The sequence below is a fragment of the Callithrix jacchus genome, chromosome 8 (genome assembly GCF_049354715.1).
Source record: "Callithrix jacchus isolate 240 chromosome 8, calJac240_pri, whole genome shotgun sequence".
Lineage (NCBI taxonomy): Eukaryota > Metazoa > Chordata > Mammalia > Primates > Cebidae > Callithrix > Callithrix jacchus.
This window is the reverse complement of record NC_133509.1, coordinates 15,804,008-15,827,988: the sequence shown is the minus strand read 5'-3', so window position 1 is coordinate 15,827,988 and position 23,981 is coordinate 15,804,008. Positions and strand designations below refer to the sequence as shown.

The window sequence follows — 23,981 nt, the reverse complement described above, 5'->3', positions numbered from 1 at the left end:
CTCGAAAGTCTCTATCGCATCACTGTGTTGGATTTCTTCGCAGCACCCATCCCTGTCTGATGTCATCTTAACGGCTGTGTGCACCCTCGTTCCTGTCTCTCTCTTGACTGGGTCACACAGCTCCTGAGAACAGGGACCTTGGCTGTGCTGTCTGCATGATCCAGAAGGTTCTTGGATCCCCTGTAGTGGCCACCCCTCCCAAACCCTGGGCCACGCCTACAGGTTGCAGGTCTGAGCACATGGGGGGCAGATGGCCCAGGCCCTCTCGCTGATGGAGGCTCGCTGTGTGTCAAGCATGGTGCTAACCTCTCGGCCAGCATCGCTCTATTGTATTCCAGTTCCATCACTTCCCAGCTGTGCAACTTTGTATAAGCTACCTGTTTCCTTATCTGCAAGATTGCTGAGCATTCAGTGGCACCAGCTGTCTCAGCTTAGAACAGTCCCTGACCCGTTGTGCGTGCTCCACAGGTGTGATTACTGTCTTAATGATAACCCTGCTGGGTGGGGTTTATGATCTCCAGTTCATAAATAGCAACTCCAAGGCTTTTGAGTGTAATAGCTCATCTAGAAAATGGCTGGGTTGGCTGGCGGGGTGGCTCACGCCTATAATCCCAGCACTTTTGGAGGCCAAGGTGGGTGGATCATCTGAGGTCAGGAGTTCGAGACCAGCCTGACCAACATGGAGAAACCCCATCTCTGCCAAAAATAAAAAATTAGCTTGGCATGGTGGTGCATGCCTGTAATCCCAGCTACTTGGGAGGCTGAGGCAGGAGAATCACTTGAACCCAGGAGGCGGAGGTTGTGGTGAGCCAAGATCGTGCCGTTGCACTCCAGCCTGGGCAAGAAGACCAAAACTCCATCTCAAAAAAAAAAAAGAAAAAGAAAAAAGAAAAGAAAATGGCTGGGTCAGGACTCTAGGTCCCAAAGCCCATGGTCTTCACTGCCACATTTTCTATTTCCAGAGATGGAAGTAACTGGTCTGAAGTCTCTTTCCTTTCCGGTAACTCCCTCCATGAAAACACACAACTAGCTCCTTCTGCACTCCTCCACATTCCCTCCCACCCATCTCAGTGCACTCTCCCATCTCACAGATGGGAAAACTGAGGCTGAGAAGAGGGAGGTAGGTGAGCAGAGAGGCCCAGTACAAACCTGGATTGTCTACAGGGCCTCACCTGTCCCACCCCTCACGCAGGGTTTTAAATCCAAACCTTTGCCGTCAAGCAGATGTGGGGCTTCGGCCAAGATTCATCATCATCACCCTGGGCCTCAAAAGCTTTCCCTGTCCGAAAAGATCCCTGTCAAGGATTCAGGCTGAACCCTGGCTGCTGAGAATGGAAAAATGAATGGATGTGTTTCCCAGCCTCAAGAATCCCGTCGCCTAGAAGCAGGGACAGGTGTGAAAACAGACCAAGATACCCCTGCCCCAAACATGGCAGGGATGTGGTGGGAAGCACAGAGCCTGCTGGCAGAGTAGAGGAAGAAACAGGATGGCTCCAGGTGGCTTCCTGGAGGTGGTGCCCTGAGCTGGGCAGGGAGGAGCATGGAGAAGGGCAGGCAGGTGGGAGAGACCAGGGCTGGCTCAGGGTCAGGTGAGGGAGGTGAATCAGGAGGGGGCAGAGTGAGCCATGCCATGCAGTCAGGGTGGGGAAGGACTTCATCCAGAAGGGAGGCCTTAGGGGAGTAGGGAGCATGAGAGTGAGGGTAGATCAGGAGCGGGGAGCCTGGGAGAGGGAAGCCTCGGTCTGCTTGCCGAGGGCCTTCTTCGCTGCAGTTGAGCTGCAGATCCTCTCACTGCCTGGGAGGGAGCTGGGGGCCAGAGCTCAGCCAAGGGCACGCAGCAGGTTTCGGGCAGTGCCTAGATTTGGGCTGGTCTACAGCCATACCGCCCTGAATGCGCTGGTCTCATCTAAACCCAAATCTGCCTGACTACAAAACTGTATATTTTTATCATTTTGTTTTTGACTCAATGCAGTGGTTGCAATAGTGTAGATAAGAAATGACAGCATCAAGGCCCTGTCCAGCATGACGTTGAGAGAGGCACAAAGCTCCCTTGGCCGCTTCCTTGCCCATCCCCCAACACAACACCCCGACCCCCAGTGCCCGCAGCCCTGCTTTCCCTGCCCCACCCCAGCTGTCCAGGAAGAGCTCATTCAGGGGAGGAGGGAAGCACCTGCTCAGTCCACTTTCCTTTCTTTGGGGCTCTGCCAGGAGGAGCTAGCAGGGCAGGAGTCATAGACAGAAAGAAAGAGAAAGGAAATTCCCACCAGCTGTCAGGAAAGAACAGTGTCATGGAAGGCCAGTCACCTGTTCCCTGGGTCCTGCAGAGTTCAGAACACTGGGGACTGAGGGAGGCCTTCATCCTTTGCCTCCTGTCACCTGACAATCACCCCTACCCACCTTAGGTCCTAAATCTGGGCTCTTCCCTACTTCTGACAACTCATGACACCTTGGACAGGGAACTAGCTGCCTGAGGCCTCACCTTCAGTATTTGTATATCTGAGCATCATCTGATGACTTGCCATGTGCCAGGTCTCATGTGGGCTACCCAGAATGTTCCCGAGGAATTATCTCTTTGAAGCCTCTTCTCCACCTCAAACAAATAGGGCACTCAGCTTGGGGAAGTACAGCAAGCTGTTAATACCATTCATCTAGGTGGTGTTCACTGCTAAATGATTTAAACTTTGCAGTATGTTTGAAAGTTTAATAATAAAATGTTGGGGGGGAAATCTTTCTTTCTCAGCTCAAAATATTTAACAGGTAAATACCGGATGCATTGCCATGAAAGATAGGAACGAGATACTGCTATGATGTGACATTTTCCTGTAGGTACCAGCCAATGCAATTAGAAAAAGATAGATATACCAGAGGTATAAAAGTTGTAAATGAAGAGGAGAATTATCACTACTTGCTAATGATAAGATAGTATCCCTAGAAGCCTCAAGAGAAACCACTGGAAATTACTATAAAGTATTTGTGAATTTAGTGACAGGCAAGATATTAACATACAGAAACCATGGCTTTCTAGTATACAATAATCAATTAGTAAATGGAATTTTAAAAGGATATACAGTACAATAAAAAGGTAAATACATGTAACAAGAAATGAACAAGAGCTATGTGAAGAAACTTTTAATGCAGCATGAAAGGACACAAAGGACTAGGAAAAGTAAACCATTATCATGGATATTTAGACTCGACATCATAAGGTGGGCATTCCACCTTATGGTTGCGTCCAGGCTCAAGCCATCCTCCTGCCTCAGCCTCCTCAGTAGCTAGGATTACATGCGTGTGCCACCATACCCAGCTAATTTTTGTATTCTTACTAGAGACGGGGTTTCACCATTTTGGCCAGGCTTATCTCGAACTCCTGACCTCGTGATCCACCTGCCTTGGGCTCCCAAAGTGCTAGGATTACAGCCATGAGCCACCACACCAGGATCTAACGTTTTTAATGGAGATGAAGGGGCTCTGCTCTGGAAAAATACGCCACTGAGAACATTGGTTAGTAAGGAAGAGAAACAAGCATCAGGATTTAAGGCAGAAAGGGATAGGCTAACTCTACCATTTTGTGCAAATGCAGTCAGGTTTATGATCAGGACTACCCATATCCGTGAAGCCACTAACCCTCAAGCCTTGAAGGGAAAAGATAAACCCCAGTTGCCAGTCTTTGCACAAGAAGGCCTGGATACCCAGAACTCCTTTTCTGGATTGGTTGAATGTTTTGTCCCTGAAAAACTGCCTTTTAAAGTTCTTTTGATATTGGACAATATCCCTGCCCACCCAGAATCTCACGAGTTCAACTTTCCCCTAAACACAATGCTTCTAATTCAGCCTCCAGATCAGGAAATCGTAAGGACTCTTAAGACTTATGACACATGGAACTGACCAGATGCAGTGGCTCACACCTGTAATTCCAGCACTTTGGGAGGCCGAGGTGGGTGGATCACTTGAGGACAGGAGTTCAAGACCAATGTAACTGAACAGAAATATATCGTAATTTCTTTCTGGCTTTTTCATTTCTCTAAAAATGTTTCTATATGGTACCAATTCTTCTTTGACCATGTGCCTTAGTTTCAGTGCCGGTATCACGGGAGGGTCTATATCATAAAAGAAGTCAAGAGCAGTGTTGAATAATTGGACCCTCCTGCCAGATTGTCCAGCGTCAGTTCGTTTGCTGCCACTGCTTCTTCCATGGCTTCCTCCGCATTGTCAGGCACCGGTTCAAGCTGTCTTCTGTTCACTCCTCTAGTGTGATGTCTATTGGCTCTTGAACTTCTTCAAGAATCCTATCTATTTGTTTGTTTGTTTGTTTGTTTTGAGGCAGGGTCTTGCTCTGCTGCCCTGGCTGGACCTCAGTGGCATGATCACAGCGTCGACGTCTAGGACTCAGGTGATGCTCCCACCTCAGCCTCCTAGGTAACTGGGACTTCAGGCATGTACCACCATGCCTGGCTAATTTTTACATTTTTTGTAGAGATGGGGTTTCATCACGTTGTCCAGGCTGGTCTTGAACTCCTAGGCTCAAGCAACCCACCCACCTTGGCTTCCCAAAGTGTTGGGATTACACGCATGAGCTACTGCACCCAGCCAAGATTCACATTTTGAACCCTTCATTACTACATACCTTTTTTGCATATCCACAGTCTTTCACGATTTCCTTAACTGGCTCTGTGGTAAATCCTGTGAGGTCAAGCACAACAAGTTTTCTCCAATAGTGGGAATTTATTGCTACAGGCTTGATGACTCTGACAGGTTTTTCTGTAACAATGATGGCATCTTCAACTATGTAATCCTTCTAGACTTTCATGATGTTCTCTCTATAGAGCTTCTCTTCCTTAGTGTCGACAGTCTCTTCCATCTAGTACCATGTGTAATGGTGGAATGAGTCTTTTTTTTTTTTTTGAGACAGAGTCTTGCTCTGTCACCCAGACTGTAATGCGGTGGCATGATCTCGGCTCACTGCTACCTCCACCACCTGTGTTCAAGCGATTCTCCTGTCTCAGCCTCTCTAGTAGCTAAGATTACAGGTGCCCAGCTAATTTTTGTATTTTTAGTAGAGACGGGTTTCGCCATGTTGGCCAGGCTGGTCTTGAACATGTGACCTCAGGTGATCTTCCTGTCTTGGCCTCCCAAAGTACTGGAATTACAGGCATGAGGATAAAAGGATAGACTTTTATAATGATCCACTTCCACTTAATGAATAGTAAATATATTTTCTCTTTCTTATGATTTTCTTTTTACATTTTTAATTTAAAAGTTTTTTTTTTTTTTTTAGAGACAGGCTCTTACTATGTTGCCTGGGCTGGTCTCGAACTCTTGGCCTCAAGTGATCTTCCTGCCTGGGCCTCCCAATGTGCTGGGGTTACAGGCAGAAGCCACTGTGTCCAATCAGTTTCCTTCATAACATTTTATTTTCTCTAGCTTACTTTATTGTGAGAATTCAGTGTATAACACATATAACATGTAAGATGCATGTTAATTGACTGTTTATGTTATTGGCAAGGCTTCTGGTCAGCAGAGTTAAGTTTTGGGGGAGTTGAAAGTTATATGCGGATTTTCAACTGTGCAGGGGTCAGCACCCCTAACCCTCGCACTGTTCCAGGTTTAGGTATGTACATATAAATAATTTTGCAAAAGACACTCCAGCAACTGCTAACAGCAATTGCCTCCTAGTGGAGGAATTGAGTGACTGGAAGCTAGGAGTGAGAGGCAGACCGTCCACTGCGGGTACTTTGCTTCTGAAGTTTAAACTGTCCAACTGCGAAGCTTTGCCTAAATATAAGTGCTTATTTATAAATAGATAAGTTATTCTGAGTGGGGAGAGTTGTATGCATGTGGATAATGGTGGGCGAGGGCAATCCAGAGGGAGGAACAGCCGGGCCAAAGGCGTGTAGGAGAGAAAGCTGGCTGCAAAGCTGCCTGTGCCTGAGGACAGTGGCGGCACTCCACCAACATTGCACAGGGGCTCATCAGTCCTTCAAGTTGCGTTCCGATCAGTGGAGGCATTTCACAGTCCCAGGTACAAGCTCTCTCTGGACGGGCCCGTGGCCCTGAGTCGGCACGGTGTTGGGGCACTTTTTCTCCTCTGTTTCATTTACACCTTGTTCCAATCCCAAGGAGTAGGGCTTAGAAATGATGTCTACTGGACAGAGAAGAAGAATGAAGCTCAGAGAGGTTAAGTAACTTGCCCGAGGTCACAAAGCCATTAAGCAGCCAGGTGGACCTAGGACTGTGTATATTCCTTCCTATTCAGAATTCTATAGATCAGGGTGAGAAAAGGTGGGAAGTGGGTGGAAAGAGTTAAGCACCCAAGAGTGAGCAACCAGGCTCTTCCCTCGATTTTCTTGGCCAGCCCCTCCCGCTTCTACCCAGGTAGTTATCTGGCCTGGGCCCCATCCACAACCCCCACTGCTCCCCCACCGGCTGAAGTCAGGAAGGAGGCGCAGATGGCAGGCGGGGAAGAGGCCCCCAGCCAGGCTCACCCAGCTGTCACTTTGGAGAGCACCATGCATCTCGCCCTCCTCCTCCTCCACTGAACAATTGGGAGCTGGCCAGCCTGGCCCCAGCTGTTCCCTCTTCCTGGTCCCTACCGACCCAAGCTTCTGGGGTTTTGTCTCCAGGAAAGGAGAAGCCCAGAGTTTCAGAACGTCACAGCTGGCAAGACCTCAGAGGACAATGGGCCCAACATCTCGTTTTACAGATGGGGAAACTGAGGCACAGAAAGGCAAAGAACTCGCCCAAGGTTACAAAGAACCAGGCAGAGAAGCTAGGCTTCCTAACTGCCAGTGAAGCGTATGAGTTTGGGGTGCCCCACAGGAATGAGGGGTGCTCAGGTCTACTGCATTTGCCCCCTTCCCACCAACTTTCAGCCAGTGCAGTTCTGCCTGTCCTGATTTTATACAACATATTCCCCTCTGATTTTATTTCCACAGTCTTTAATCTGAGTGGGGCCACAGACTCTGCTAGGAGGTTTGTGAGCCTGGGTAGGAGAAAATTTACATCTATATTTTCACCAGCCTCTAACTGAAATCTCACATTTCCTTTGTGTATACGTGTAGGCAGCAAACCCTCAATAGGATTAGTTGAACCTATAATGTGTTCATCAATAGACTTCACAGATATTTTCAGTTTGCTTCTGTTACTATTCTCTCAAAATATTTACACTCATGATGACTTTGAAATTAGCGTCACTACTGTGTCCTACACTTGGTCATAGCATCTAATGCGTTGACATAAAAGCACTTACAATACAGCACAATTCTGGTACACATTGCGATAACTGTATTTCTTTTCCTTCTTTTTTTTTTTCTTTCTTGAGACAGGATCTCATTTTGTCACCCAGGCTAGAGTACAGTGGCATGAGCACGGCTCGCCGCAGCCTCGACCTCCCCAGGTTGGAGTGATGCTCCCACCTCAGCCTCCCGAATAGCTGGAACTGCTAGCGGATGCCGCCACACCTGGCTCATTTTTTTTGTATTTCATGGAGATGGTGTCTTGCTCTGTTGCCCACGCTGGTCTCAAACTCCTCTGCCCAAGCAAGCCCTCCACCTTGCCTCCCAAAGTGCTGGGATTGCAGGTGTAAGCCACTGTGCCTGCTCTGTGTTTCAGTATAATTGGTTTCTCTTGTGATCCTATTTTCTACACTTAACAACTTTATTCTGTGAAGGAGTCTATGGATTTTTCTAGACTGCCAAAAGGAAGTAGGCCTGACTCCCCGCAAAAGTTAAGAATCTGTTTTATTTGAATAAAAGTATTCAAGGGCTGGACGCGGTGGCTCACGCCTGTAATCCTAGCATTGTGGGAGGCCGAGGTGGGCGGATCACAAGGTCAAGAGTTTGAGACCAGCCTGGCCAACATGGTGAAACCCCATCTCTATTAAACATACAAAAAATTAGCCGGGCATTGTGGTGTCGCGCCTATAATCCTGGCTACTTGGGAGGCTGAGATAGGAGAATTGCTTGAACCCAGGAGGTGAAGGTTGCCATGAGCCAAGATCATGCCATTGCACTCCAGCCTGGGTGACAGGGCAAGACTCTGTCTTACAAAAAAAAGTATTCAAAATAAAAGTTAGTACTTCAGATTAAAAGTTTTGATTAAAAAGAATACTTTTGGAATAAAGAGTATTGAAAAAGTTAAAAACTAAAGTTTGCAAACTTTTGTACTCTGTTTGTGACCTCATAACATGAAAGCAGAATTCTCATGAGATAAATGAGCAAACTGGGGATCAGGGGACTGCACCCTAGCTGGGAAGGGTGCATCAGAGCCCAGCAAGCCAGGATCACACCAGCAGACTTGCACTGAAAGGTATGTCCTGAGCCAGGCACCTTCCAGGGTTTACAAAACACCTCACTGACTCCTCAGCGTAGCCTCGGGATAAGGACTAGCATGCCTCTCATTCTGCAGCCAAGGAAACTGAGGCACAGCTCCATTAGATAACTTAGATAACTTGTCCAAAGAACACGGCTAGCAAACGGTATAGTCAGGATTTACAGGGAGGCCAGCTGATGCAGACCCTGCACCCCTAACCACGGGGCACACTGCCTCTTTGCCTAGGTAGATGAAAGCCTCTCACGGGAAGTCCCTAAGGTGTTGCTGTTGTTTAGGTGCTTCTCTTAGTGGGGGAGGGGGAGGGGGAAATGGGATTGTCCTGAAGTGTTTGCTGCCAGATCAATCATCTGACACATGGGGCACTAACTAGCTATGCAACCTTGACCAAGTGTCTTGCCCTCTCTGGGCCTCAGTGTCGCCATCTATAAATTGCAGTGTTCTAAGCACATACCCTCTACCTCTCATGCTCACCTGACGACCCACTTGGAAACTCAGGCAAAGGTTGCTTAGCAACTGAGGTCTTGGCTGGGAGGAATGGAAAGCGGGGAGACAAGAAGTGGTTATGTGATGCTGATGTCACACAGCTGTCTCTTGGAAGAGGCTGTGAATGCTGGGACCAACACTTCTTCCTCTCACGCCCCTCCATCAAGTCAAGAGCCTTGGGATGGGAGCTGGGGGCAGGGACATGACGAAGGCCCTTCCAGAAATGGAAACTACCCAAAGGACTAATCAGGCCTCAAGTTTCTCAGGCACGGCAAACAGGTGGCCATTGTTCTGGAAGGTGCCAGAAGAAAGGCCTCAGCCAAGGCCTCTGGACCCCAACTGCCCCCAGGGAGATGCTCTGTTTCAAGCCAGGTGACTTTAGCTCCTCTCCCCAGGCCCTTCCTGCACCCTAAATCAGTTTTGTTCCTTGAAGTGCTGAGAGTCACAGACACATAAGGAGAGTGCTTCCAAAGCCACAGGCTCCGACAAGAGATGACAGGCAAGGGGGGGTGGGGCTTGGGGACACCCACACAGGATGCCCTGTGTGCACAGATCTCGTGCAGACTGAAATTCCACTATGACCAACACAGTCCTTTGGGTCTCAAGAGTTTGATCTTAAATCTCACCCCATCCTTAACCAAATGCAAATGTCCTTGGTAAATGAAAGCCATTGTTACCATCCACACTTTAGTAGATGTGAGTTTGGATTCTGAGAAATGGCTGAGGGCAAGGATTCTGGGGAAGGAGGTGAGAGGGTGTCCAGACATATCATGTCACCTTGGATAAGACACTTCTCTAAATCAGTCAGGTATGGCGGTGGGCACCTGTATTCCCAGCTACTCAGGAGGCTGAGGCAGGAGAACTGCTTGAACCTGGGAGACAGAGGTTGCAGTGAGCCCAGATCATGCCACTGCACTCAAGTCTGGCCAACAGAGAGAGACTCTGTCTCAAAAAAACAAAAAACGACACTTCTCCTTTTTGAGATCAGGACTTGTCGTGGGCACAACAACAAAGTGCTTGAATACATATCCCTAGGGTCCCCTCTGACTCCGGCATTGTGTCAGTGTAAGGCTGGGATTGGGGCACTGGAGAGGGGGGCCAGTGAGAGGCACGGACTGTGAAGACTGTGTGGCTTCAGGCTGGCTTGGAGCACAGAACTTGAGTTCATTCAGTGGGGCTGTGCCTCCATCTGAGCCAGCTAGACTCCACAGAACCCCCGTCTCAATTCCAGCACCGTTTTCTCCCACCAACCTGGATTGTTTAATAACAGAAGCAATATAGCTCGGATTTGCTGAGCACTTGCTTTATGCCAGGCACTGTGGTAAAACCGTTACATGCTGGTCAGGTGCGGTGGCTCACGCCTGTAATCCCAGCACTCTGGGAGGCCGAGGAGGGCGGATCACAAGGTTAGGAGTTTGAGACGAGCCTGGCAAACATGGTGAAACCCCATCTCTACTAAAAACACAAAAATTAGCTGGGCATGATGGCGGAGACCTGTAGTCTCAGCTACTCCAGAGGCTGAGGCAGGAGAATCGCTTGAATCCTGGAGGTGGAGGTTGCAGTGAGTCGAGATCATGCCTTTGCACTCTAGCCTGGGCAACAGAGCGAGACTCCACCTCAAAAAAACAAAAAACTAAAAACCTTTACATGCCTTCCCTCATTAAACCCTGGCAGGCAGCCCAACTCCAGATAAACAGGCAGGCTAGCTTGGGAGGGGCATCAACAGGCTCCGTGACAGCCGTGGACCCTCCCTAGAATCCCCCACCTCCAGGCACCCAGCCTGGCCAACTCAGCCATGCCTCCCTGGAGACCCTGCACCACCACCCCTATTCCCTTTTAGGCACAAATGACTTACCTGTGGGTGGCTTCCTCTCAAGGTAGCTCACTGCTAGGAATACTCACTGACTGTGCCAGACAGCAGTAGCAGAAAGGCCGAAGACAAGCCTCCCACAGGCTCCAAAGCCCACCACAGGCTCCAAAGCCCACCAAAGCTAACAGGCTATTGCTAGGACAGGGTGGCCCGGAGATGGGCCAAAGTCATGGGCATCATCATGGCTCCCATTTACTAGTAGATACTATGGGCCAGGCTACTTGCTAAGCACTTTATACAGCACCTTATTTATTAAATAAGCACCCGAGAAACATGCACTATTATTATTTCACAAACAGGGAAGCTGAGAAACAGACATTGGGTGTCTAGAGTTTCACAGCCAAGGGGTGAAGCTACAGCTTCCCAAGGCATGGGAGGCTCCAGGCCTTGAATGGAAAATGGGTAGCAGATCAAGCAGACTGGCAGATGCTTCAGAGGCCAGGCCAGAGCCTCTGGGCAGAGTTAGAGCCCATGGCCTGACTTCACAGAGTCCTAGTGAACCAGCTACTGTAATTTTCAGCCTCCCTGGCTCTGCAAGGAATGGGAGGAATGGAGCCAGGAAGACAGCTCAGCTGTAGACCCCGGCCCAAGGCAGAGGGATGGATTCTTTGACCTCCCATGACACCCACCAGCCAGGCTGCATCTCCAGCCCCCGGGACTCCAAATCCAGAGAACACCCATTCCATAACCTTGCAATAAAATGAGAGAGCGACATTGCCATTTCTGCTGAAGGGCTTGCCTTCACTTTCCTCAAAAATCAGCAGCCATTCTTCCAAAAAAGGAAAAGCACAAAGCAAGGCTGTCAATCTCAGGCCTCAGACAAATGAAATAAAGTTACGACTTTTCTCTTTGAGAGAGCTTTTCTCCTCCCTCTTCCAAAGTCACTTACTGTCATGGGCTTTGAGATGCAAATTGCACCAAGCGGAAGGCAGCTTGAAGAACAAAGAACGATTGAGGAAAGATCTGAAAAATGGATTTGGAAAAGGCTCTCTGAATTCCCTTGGAGAGGCGGAGACCTCACTGCAGTTCGGTGATGAAGGTTCAGGCATTTTTTTTTTTCCCCAGGGAAGAGAAGGTTTGAGGAGCTCAGAGCTGATTGTGGGGGAGTGATGGGGTGTTAGAGAAATCTGGAATGGGAACAAAGGCTTTGAGTGGGCAAACAAAATATGATTTTATTACAGTCCTCAGCCACTGAGCTGGGCACCTTTCCTCCCGACCCTTCTTTTAATATTAGGCCTTAGACATGTTGTGAGCTATGGAGCTAATGGATCCACCAACTTCTAGATTCAACTCCAGAGTTAGGACCAGCCAGGTCATGCAATACCATTCTAAGGACTTTTAGGGAAGGATACAGCCCCTTTCAGTCTGGGTAGCCCCTGCAGCCCGCTGCATTCTCGCTGGGATCTGATGGGGATGGGCTGCCAGGATCAGCAAAGAGACCCGTCTCAGGGGAGGTGGGCATCTGCCTCTGTGACCGGCCATAGCTCAGCCCAATGGCCCTTGGCTAAGGACCGACTGTAAGCCCCTGTGCAAACCAGACAAGTTCCCCACGCCTGTGGGCTCTCGGTCCAAGAGGGGCGGCCAACTGGACTAGAAACTCCATGTGGTCAAGACTTGGTCTTGTTTACTGCTTCCTCTTTGGTCCAGGAACTCTGACTGAAACCTAGCGGGTTTTCAATACCCGTCTGTTGGATGGATGGGTGGGTGTGTGGGTGGGCCAGTTTTGCCTCGGGACTGCACGAGCGATGCTATCTCGTCTGGACCTCTGCTCCAGGACCCTCCCCTGCTTCTCCTTGCCAACTAGAATTGTTGCTTCATTCCTTCAAAGAGGAAGCTTCCCCATGATCTGCTGCACTTGTATGGAGTTTGGAAATACCTACTTGGCTTTCCAAAGAGATGGACACACGGGGTTATCAGCCCATCAGAGAGGTGTAATAAAACGTTCGTTGAATTAATATTCATGACAATCCTCTAAGACATCCAAATGGCAGTAGTAACAATACAAGGCATATTTATAGAAATGCTTCCCTCTAATCCTCTGTAAGGTGGGCAGGCACATGTCTGGGAGGGCCCTGGGCTAAATTCTGACTGTTACTTCTGGGCTGTGTGGTCTTAAAGGAGTTACTTGGCTTCTCTGAGCCTCTGTTTCTTTATCTGTAAAATGGGGAGAATAAGTATACTTTCATCATAGAACTTGAGGTGAGACTCAAACACAGCAGGTACGTTAGATCCTCAGAAGCTCCTCAGGTCACACTATTGTGGTGAAGGAGAATGTACCAACCTAGCCCCAGAGACCTGGTGTACAGCTGGGACTGAGCACGGCTGGGTTAGAGGGAGAACCCAGACAGGTTTCTTCTCTTTCTGCCAGGTGCCAGTTGGGGTAGCAGTAACTCTGTTTCTAGCCCTGGTTTTCCTGTGGCCTCGAGGTGGCAGGCAGTCCTGGTGGAGTGCAGCAGGAAATGGGTGGCGCCCCTGGGGAGGCCCCAGTGGTTAATCAGGCTGCTGGGCACAGTGCCTGCTCTCTGGAATATTCATAAGGCCCCTCCAGCTGTGCCAGGCAATCAGGGTGCTGATTGCTCCCCCATCTGCAGCTTAACATTCCACTCCAGAGAGCCAGCGGCTGAATGTTAACGAGGGAAAAAACTGGTACTGGCCTTCACAACAGCAGCCTGAATAAGAGATCCCGGGAAGACAGACCCACTCCTTCGAGATCTACCAGCCAGAACTTACGTGTTTACCAGCATCCCGGGGCGGTGGAAAGAACTGAGGATTCAGAAATAAGTGAGCTGGTTTGGGGTGCATACTGTATGCCTGGCTCTGCTGTCTCAGCTTCCCCAAGTGTGAAGTGGGGATGGATCTACCCACCTGCTAAGAGGATCAACGAAGACAGAGTTTGCTGGAATGGACAGTGCTATACAAAGGCAAGGCATCATCCCACCATGATGGCTGGCAGTTTTTGTGAACATGGCTTCCTACTCTGTGGAAGAATTTTTAATCATAAATACGGAAATCTCAAGCAAGCTGGCTTTGAAGGGAATAGATCAGGGAGAGAAAAGCTCTGTGGACGCTTCTGAGCCTCTCTCAGGAGGTGTGGCCTTGGGACAGGGATTTTGGGATCCTGGGCAGGTGTTCTTTTCTCTTCTAGTCCAAATCTCTCCAAAAAAAAAGCAAGCTAGGAATGAGGGGAGATGCTGGACAGGGAAAGACATTTAGAGAACTACCAAAGTAGACAATTCTCTGCGGCCTGCTGTTTGCTCAAGACAACACTGAACGGATATGCTGTATCCATTCAGCGTAGGGACAAGCCTGTCCCACCATCAAGTCACAGTTCATAACTAACGCTCAAAGTGATGATTTGCAGTCACCAAGAAGCAGCCAGAATCTTTTCTGTGTTTGTATTGAAATACAGGAAACTGTTTTCAGGGAGATTTCTATAAAACTGAGGAAGGAGAAACTGGAGCTAAAATAATCTGATCCTTTTTCTTCCTAGAAAATGGGCCATTGTGGAACAGCATCTCCACCGCTGCCATATCAACCAAGGGTTCTGCCTTGGGGCTGATTCCCTCTCCTCCCACACCCCCAGCACCAACCAGGAGGCAGTCCTTTGCCTGCTGGCCCAGCCCTGGCCACAGGGGGCGGTAGAGGGACGGCCGTGGCTTGGGCAGCCAGGGAAACTGACGCTGGCTTGAGTACCTAAGCCACACGCTTAGGAGGAGGGACCCTGCGTCCCACAGTCCCCAGAGTCAGGGTCCTGCCTCAAACTACGTGAGCCTCGCAGATCAAAGAGCTGCCTCACCCTCCAACGGAGTCAGGAATCCACCCCATCCCTCCCCATGCCTTCACTCTGGGTCCTGCAGTTCTGCCTGAACTTTCTGGGGCAAGCCCATACTCAGGCATGACTGGGAGGAAACACTTGCAGCATACACAAGGGAGGGCTGATGTTCAAGGTAGATGAGAACATCCATTTGGCCGGAGAGCAGCAGGCACACCGAGCAGACGGGGCCCCGCGTCCGTGCCCAGGTGCATATCCTGCACTGAGCCCTTCTCCAGCCTGCAGGGTCTCTGAAACTTTAACGGCTCCCACTTCCCATCAGCGAATGCCTTTTTTTTTTTTTTTCCCGAAAGTACAAAACATTTAGTGCTCCTTGTTAGAAATTTAGATCATATAGGCAAGGGAAAAGAAAATTAAAGCGCACTCATGGTCCCAGTACTTGGGAGATAACTTCTGACACTTGAGGTATATTTTTGCAGTCACTTCCAGATAGGTAAATGGATAGATATTTTTAATGTAATTAATTATATATTGCATTTCTTCACATAACACTGTATCATATAAACAGTTTTCTCTGGTTAAATATTACTCTGTATCATTGGTCCTCAGTGTATGGTCTGGGGATGCCTGGAGATCCCCAAGACCATTTTATGCAGTCCACTGGGTCAAAAGTGTTCTCCTAATAATAAGACATCATCTGTCATTTCACTCTCCAGTGTAGAGTGGGGTTTTCCAAACTCTGCATGGTGTGTGACATGCAAAGACAACCAGCTATCTTCTAATAAGCCGGACTGATATTAAAGAGATTTGCAAAAGTGTAAAATGATGCCATTCTTCTCAACGTTTTTGTCTTAAAAAATAATTATTATTTTTATTTATTATTATTATTATTTTTGAGACGGAGTTTCACTCATTGCCCAGGCTGGAGGACAATGGTGCAGTCTTGGCTACCACAACCTCCGCCTCCCAGATTCAAGTGATTCTCCTGCCTCAGTCTCCCAAGTAGCTGGGATTATAGGAATGTGCCACCATGTCCAGCTAATTTTGTATTTTTAATAGAGACAGGGTTTCTCCATGTTGGCCAGGCTGGTCTTGAACTCCCGACCTCAGGTGATCCACCCACGTCGGCCTCCCAAAGTGCTGGAATTACAGGCATAAGCCACCACACCTGGCCAAAAATAATTATTTTTAATAAAATACGTTTTTCAGAAGAACTTATCATTATGTAAGTTATGAAATAGACATCATTATGTAAGTTAATTAATGCATATTTTAAAAGTTATTCATTTTTATTTAGAATGTGCTAAATATTGATAGAAATAACTCATATAAACGAAAGTTCTTTGGGAGCCTCAGTAATCGTTAAAAGTGAAACGTGATCCTGAGACTGAATGCTGGAGAACAAGACTGCTCTAAAGCATCATTTTAATGACTGCATAGTGTCCCTTTGTGTGGCTCTCCCCTAATTTCTTTACCCCATTTCCTTATTGATGGACTTGGCAGGTTGTTTCCAACCTTTTCACTGTCATAAAAATGTTGCAGAGCTGGTCACGGAAGCACATGCCTGTGAGTACCAAATCAAGTACAAAAACTGCTGCATTCTGGGAGGCCGAGGCAGGCGGATCATCTGAGGTCAGGAGTTCAAGACCAGCCTGACCAACATGGAGAAACCCCATCTCCAATAAAAATAGAAAATTAGCCAGGCATGGTGGCGCATCCCTGTAATCCCAGCTACTCAGGAGGCTGAGGCAGGAGGATCACTTGAACCCAGGAGGCAGAGGTTGCAGTGAGTCAAGACCGGGTCATTGCACTCCAGCCTGGGCGACAGAGCGAAACTCTGTCTCAAAAAAGAAAGAAAAGAAAAAAAAAGCTGCACAATCATTTAGTACGCATATAAACTGAAAACTTCTTGAAATGAGAGAAAATAACAGAAATCAATTGGTAGTGTGAGTTGTCACAATGAGTCCATGATTTTTTTTATTTTTTGAGACAGAGTTTCGCTCTTGTTACCCAGGCTGGAATGCAATGGCGCGATCTCGGCTCACTGCAACCTCCGCCTCCTGGGTTCAGGCAATTCTCCTGCCTCAGCCTCCTGAGTAGCTGGGATTACAGGCACGCGCCACCATGCCCAGCTAATTTTTTGTAGAGACGGGGTTTCACCATGTTGACCAGGATGGTCTCGATCTGTTGACCTCGTGACCCACCCGCCTCAGCCTCCCAAAGTGCTGGGATTACAGGCTTGAGCCACCGCGCCCGGCCAAGTCCATGATTAATCAAGTTAAAGGAAATGTATTATACAGCATGTGAACTAAGTTTAAAAAAAGGCACATATTAAATATACCTTATACATATATATGTATATTTATATAACATGCTTCTATATAAAAAGAGACAAACTGCAAACAGCACCTTCTTTCCTGCTGTGCATGAAGTCCTTACAAAGTCCGATCATATTCTAGACCAGTGCTACTGGTGGTCTAAAACATTTTGTCACCGTTATAGAAATTGAGAGGAAGCGTTTAGAAACGTTTAAACAATTTGATAGGAAACTTTATTTCTATTGAGTATAATAAAAAATTGAGGCTTATAAAAATAATCAAGTACTAAAAAATGCTGCACACATATTTTTTAAATACACTTGAGAATATCTCTGTAGGATGAATTCCTAAAGTGGAATTCCTAGGTCGGTAGGCATGCGCCCTCAGATATTAATAGAAATTGCCAACTTGCCTCATTCACATCTTATCAAGAATGTATTTGAGCACCTGCTCTCTCACACTTTTGGCAATACCGAAGATTACTCTTATAAATCTTTTCCAATTAGTAGGTTAAAATATATATTTTGTCTTCTGTGAATTGCTTATTCATATCTTTTGCTTATTTTTCTTCTTTCTTTCTTTTTTTTTTTTTTTTTGAGCTGGAGTCTCACTCTATCACCCAGGCTGGAAGGCAGTGGCACGATCTCGGTTCTCTGCAACCTCCACCTCCTGGGTTCAAGCAATTCTCCTGCCTCAGCCTCTCCAGTAGCTGGGACTACAGGCACATGCCGCCACACCTGGTTAATTTTTGTATTTTTAGTAGAAACAGGGTTTAACCTTATTGGTCAGGTTGGTCTCAAACTGTTGACCTCAGGTGATCCACCTGCCTTGGCTTCCCACAGTGCTGGGATTACAGGTGTGAGCCACCACACCCAGACTCTCTCTTTCTTTCCTTCTTTCTTTCCTTCCCTTCCCTTCCCTTTCCTTTTCCTTCCTTCCTTCCTTCCTTCCTTCCTTCCTTCCTTCCTTCCTTCCTTCCTTCCTTCCTTCTTTATTTTGACACAGGATCTTTCTCTGTTGCCCAGGCTGGAGTGCAGTGAAGTGAAAATAGCTCACTGCAGCCTCCAATTTCTGAGCTCAAGCAATGCTCCCACCTCAGCCTCCCAAGTAGCTGGGACTTCAGGGGCAAGCCACCTCGCCCAGCTAATATTCTTTTTTAATTTGTAGAGACAGGGTCTCAGGGTCTCACTATATTGCCCAGACTGGTCTCCAACTCCTGGGCTTATGTGATCCTCCTGCCTTGGCCTCCCAGTATCGGGATTACAGGCATGAGCCACCATGCCTGGCCCCAGTCCCATTTTAATTTTGGGTTCTTTTTATTGATTTTTCTGGAACTCTTTGTATATTCTTTTCAGAAATACTTTGTCTATTATATATTGCAAATATCATGGTCAAGTATGTGGCCTGACTTTTCATTTTGCTGAGGTGTCTCACTGTAGTACAGAAACTATTTTTTAAAATATATGCTAATCTATTAATCATTTCTTTTACAACTTGGGGGATTCCTGTCTTTCTTAGGAAGCCTTTCTTCATTGCATGATTTTAAACATTGGCTCCATTTTCCCCTAATACACGTGTAGCTTTTCTTTCTTTTCTTTTCTTTTTTTTTTTTTTTTTTTTTGAGATGGAGTTTTGCTCTTGTTGCCCAGACTGGAGTGCAATGGCACGATCTCGGCTCACTGCAACCTCCACCTTCCGAGTTCAAATGATTCTCCTGCCTCAGCCTCCTAAGAAGCTGGGATTACAAGCATACACCATCACCCTCAGCTAATTTTGTATTTTCAGTACAGACAGGGTTTCTCCATGTTGGTCAGGCTGGTATCAAACCCCCGGCCTCAGGTGATCCACCCTCCCAAAGTGCTGGGATTATGGGCATGAGCCACTTTGCCTGGCCTCTTTTCTTTTTTTAGTGTTTATATCTTTAATGCATCTGGAATTAATTTTTGCTATGGTGTGAGGTATTGACTGTTGACCCTTGTGAGCCTAAAGAGGAACATGGCAGGGTGCCAGCAATCGGTTTGAGCCTCAGTAAGAACCAGCCCACCTGTTCCTGGGGACCTGCAGGCCTGGATGGATGGAGCTGAGTGCGTGCCTGAGGCGACAGAGACTCGAGGTCATCTGATTCGGGAGGGAAGGAAAACTGCATTTGAGGATCCTTCTGAATGTGTTAGAGCAGCTGTGAGCCTTTGCCAAGTTGCCCAGCAGAGCGGATAACTTTCCCAGAAAAGTAACCAAACATCCTTAACGTGATGTGTGGTTCGCTAGAAGCTTCACGTCTATCATCTCGCTTAAGGCCAACGTGGCAGATGTAGGCAGAGGAGGATTTCTGCTTTTACCATTACAGGAAAATAAGGGTCGGAGAGGTGAAGTGACATGCACACAGTCACAGGCTGGCAAGTGCAGAATCCAGACCTCCTGCCACCAAGTGCATGCTCCGCAGACCTCTCTGTGCACCAGGCTCTGTCCTCAGTGTCCCTGCAGCTGCCCCTTTGGTGGAAAGGAAAATCTTTTCCAAATCTGTGCTCCCCCACTGTGGGTAGAAGAGACTGGAAAAATCCATCCTCCACTACCAGCTGACAGCGAATTTTGAGAACCAAAGCTTCCTTCCACATGCACCTCTTCCTCCCCCTGAGTGATTTGGCGGAGGGTGGGAGTGGGGATGAGTCAGCCTGGGAAGGGGGAACTCAGCCATAAACAAGTGGGACTGACAGTGAGCACTTTCCCTGAAGCGCGTGACCTCCCACAGGCCTCTGGGGACTCCGCCTGAATGGCTATAGCTTAAAAATTTCATGATCTAGGCTTTGCAGATTTAATCTGCTATATTCAGGTAAGCAGCCACAGAAAGGGGAAACTCTTTAGATAGGAGATGGAGGATGGGGAAGAAGGTAAATTATTTCCAGTCTCTCAGTGCAGAACAATTAAAAAAGAAATGAGTGGGCTGAGTTCAGTGGCTCACGCCTGTAATCCCAGCACTTTGGGAGGCTGAGGCGGGTGGATCACTTGAGGTCAGGAGTTTGAGACCATCCTGGCCAACATGGTGAAACCCCGCCTCTACTAAAAATACAAAAATTAGCTGGGTGTGGGTGTGGTGGCACGTGCCTATAATCCCAGCTACTTGGGAGGCTGAGGCAGGAGAATGGCTTGAAGCTGGGAGGTGGAGGTTGCAATGAGCTGAGATCGTGCCATTACACTCCAGCCTTGGGGACAGAGCAAGACTTCATCTCAAAAAAAAACGAGTGGATCATTTTTGCAGATGCTTGGTGTATAATACCTATGGCTGGGTCTTCATCCCTTCTGGCTCCAAACCAAGAGGACACTCAGGACTCAGGGCACAGAGTGGTAGAGCTGACCTGGTCTTGGACGTCAGAGTGTTCCACTCTCTCAGGGAATGGAACCTTGCGTACACCAAGGGAGTGGCTTGTCCAAGTGCACACCTTCAGGCAAGCTCTGGAAAGCAATCTCAGGCCTGCTGGGACCAGGGCCTGAACTTGTTCTGCTGGATCTCAGGAAAACTCTAGAGAAAGCATGGTCACTAGATGCTTGATGAGGAAGTAAAAGGTGGGAACTCAGAGAGAAGTAGGGGCATCAGGCCCAAGAGAGACCAAGAAGGGCTTCTCTCTGCCCTGGAGCTGCAGCTGGGGTGAAGGTAGGGGCCACCTACCTGCTCCAGGGGGATGACGAGAAAGGAGCCGCCCCCTGCGCTCTCGGTGACGATGGCCAAGAAGCGGGCGTTGACGGCACAGAAGTGGTTGTCGTGCACATTCTTGGTGATGGGGATCCCATCAAAGCAGTGCTCCCGGTTGGCCACCTTCCCGTAGACGTTCCGGAACTTGGAGCTACGGTATTGCGGACGCCAGGACATCTGTGAGGGGCCAGGAGAGACAAGGGTCAGGCTGGGCCTTGAGGGAGGGAAGCTGTGGCTCAGAGGTGCAGCAGGTGAGCAAGCCCTGCATCCCCCATCAAAAAGAGGTGGAAAGGAAAGAGCATCAAGAATTCTGGGCGCGCTCCTGCGCCTATCCCGTTCTAGTGGAGTTAACCTTTTAATATCATCTTACATGAATGAAGACTGGCATAGGGGCTTTTGGTATGCATGCCTACCCCACTTTCTTTATTTTTATTTTTATTTATTTATTTATTTTTTAACTGAGACGGGGTTTCACCATGTTGGACAGGCTGGTTTCGAACTCCTGACCTCAAGTGGTCCACCCGCCTCGGCCTCCCAAAGTGCCGGGATTACAGGCGTGAGCCACCACTCCAGGCCAGATACCCCACTTTCTAGAAAGGTTGTAGGGTCCTTTTTTACCCAGGAATCTATCATGTGATAGAGCAAAGCAACAACGCACACACTTCCTCCTGAGTGTCTGGAACTGTGCTCGGTTCAGCATGGGAGGTGCGGACAGCTGAGGCCAGCCTTCACCAAGATTGAGGACAACGCCACGGCAGGAGTAGGGTGGGGAGATGTCCCTCCATGTGCAAAAAGGCAACCCCCCTGCCTACTGTCATCCCCTCCTTGGATTCTCTAGCATTTCTAATCCACAAGTACACCCTCAGAAATCTCTTGAGTCCTGGATACTAAAACCACATCGTCAGGCGCAGAGAGGTTAAGTGACTTGTCCAAGGCTGCACAGCTGAGTAGGACCATGAACACAGGTCTCCTGACTGGAAACCTGAGATTCTTCCCATGCCGGATTACCCTTTGGAGCAAGGTTTCTCAGCATGCAGCCCACAGATCACCTGTATCAAGGTCATCGGGGGTGGGGGAGGTCTCTGAACTTCCTATGCCATTTATAAGAAATGCTGATGACCGGGTCCCGCTCCAGACCTACTGAATCCAATATTTTGAGGATGGAGTCCAGGAATCAGTACTTTTCCATCACAGCTGAAGAGTGTCACGTTGTGATGACAAAGCACATGATTAAAGTGATCTGGATTGCTGAGTCACTACATGAGGCACCGCTGTCTTGATCTGGATTGCTGAGTCACTACATGAGGCACTGCTGTCTTGGAAGGCTTACGGAATCCATAGCGGACTTTGTATGAGTAACAAACGTCTGTTATAAGCTGCTATGATTTTGGAGTTAATTTGTTATTACAACATATCCTAGCCTGTTCTAACTGACACACGTTGTGCAGGATTTTGTTTTTGTTTTTTTCTTTTTGTTTGTTTTTGAAATGGGGTCTTACTCTGTCACCCAGGCTGGAGTGCAATGGCAAGATCTCAGCTCCCTGCAACCTACACCTCCCAAGGTTCAAGTGATTCTCCCACCTCAGCCTCCCGAGTAGCTGGGATTACAGGGGCGCGCCACCATGCCCAGTTAATTTTTGCGTTTTTAGTAGAGTCGGGGTTTCATCATATTGGTCAGTCTGGTCTCGAACTCCTGACCTCGGGTGATCCACCCACCTCAGCTTCCCAAAGTGCTGGGATTACAGGCATGAGCCACCACACCCAGCCTTACTTTGTACACTTTTAAGTAGCTTATCATGCTCTCATTCTCTGTCTTAACAAAAACAATAAAAAAAGACATCAGCATATTGATCCCGTTTCCTTGCCTACCCACCACGTGAGACAGAAGCACACCGAAGCCTGAGAGCCCTGTTCTAGAGAATGGAGTGGAACCCCATCTCACCCCTCTCTGCCTACCACTGACAACACAGGCTCCAACCAACCAGCAAGAGATGTTCCAGTGGCTCCTACTGTACGTCAGCCCAAAACCAGGCACAGCAGAGAACACAGACGTGCACGTGTGGGTGCATGGAGCACAGAATGGGTAACCCTCAAAGGAGCTTAGCTTCACCATTGGATGCTGCCGTCTATGGGGAATCCCTGCAAATGGGCTCCATTGCAGAGTGGTCCTGGGGTGCTGCCCTCCTGGTAGACACATATCTGAGTGCCATGGGCCACAGCAAGTGCCCAGCCCAAGGTATGGCACACAGCAGGGCTCCATGAGTGCTTTATAAAATATATATGCTTCTGGTCCAACAGACATTGGCCTCATCTATCCCCTTCCCTTCTGCCATATCTCCTGATGTGCCTTGAGTCTCCCACCCCATCTCAGGACAGAAAGGGGCAAGCTAATTTCTTCACTGAAATCTCCCCACGGAGGAAAAACGAAAGAAAATACCACCACAGGATCAGGAAACCAACACTGGGAATTTGGCTGAAAACAAAACTTTGCTTTTTTTTTTTTTTATTTTGAGATGAGTTGTATACTCTGTTGCCCAGCCTGGAGTGCAGTGGTGCACTCAGCTCACGGCAGCCTCTGCCTCCCAGGCTCAAGCGATCCTCCCGCCTCAGCCTCCCAAGTAGCTGGGAGCACAGGCATGTGCCACCATGTCCAGCTAATTTTTGTATTTTCAGTTGGCCAGGCTGGTCTGGAACTCCTGACCTCAGGTGATCTGCCTGCCTTGACCTCCCAAAGTGCTGGAATTACAGGTGTGAGCCACTGCGCCTCCCAGCCTGCATCTGATTTAAATCAAACCAGGAGCACAGCCACAAAGGCCTGTTTATTGAAGGAAGCAGTTCAGAATCCAGGAGAATCCCAGGGAAGACTCCTCACCTTCAGGCAAATCCTCTTCCACTAACTCTCTCAGCCCCAATCCCTCCTTCTCCACTGTCTCTTCCCTACTTCCCAAGGCCGCCCTCCATCCACCAGGGCCAGTCTCCCTGCTCTCCACTCCTCCCTACTCCCCTGCCTTTGCCCACACTGTGTCCCTGTCCCACCTGCCTTATCTCTCTGCTGAGTTCTGCCCCACACTGTCTGGATAAAAGTCATGCTGGAGAGGCAGGAGCACTGGCTGGGAGCCTGGTGGGTCACTGCCGACTGTGGGACCTCAGCAAGCCCCTCTCTCCCAGGCTGACTGTGTGACCTCAGCAAGTCCCTCTCTCCCAGGCTGACTGTGTGACCTCAGCAAGTCCCTCTCTCCCAGGCTGACTGTGTGACCTCAGCAAGCCCTTCCCCTCCCAGGCTGACTGTGTGACCTCAGCAAGCCCCTCTGTCCCAGGCTGACTGTGTGACCTCAGCAAGCCCTTCCCCTCTCCAGGCACTGGCTCCTCATCAGGACACCAGCTATTCCCAAAGCGGAGTCCCGGGTAGTCCCTTACATGGTACAGAGATAAAGTTTTTCATTTTAGCCATTCGTGTGTTTATTTTCATTTGCTTTAGAAAAAATATAACTTGCACGCCAAATCCATGATTTCACAGATACCTAC

At 48.5% G+C, this 23,981-nt stretch overlaps 1 protein-coding gene across 27 annotated transcripts in view; it reads right to left on the bottom strand.

The window, feature by feature from the left end:
* Window positions 1-23,981, bottom strand: part of CORO2B (coronin 2B) — a 176,826-nt gene that overhangs the window by 61,354 nt on the left and 91,491 nt on the right. For all 27 annotated transcript variants that reach the window (XM_078333494.1, XM_078333490.1, XM_078333491.1 and 24 more), the window contains one exon: window positions 20,433-20,633. In XM_078333494.1, the coding sequence (XP_078189620.1) occupies window positions 20,433-20,633 (201 nt within the window). The remainder of the gene's footprint in view (window positions 1-20,432; window positions 20,634-23,981) is intronic.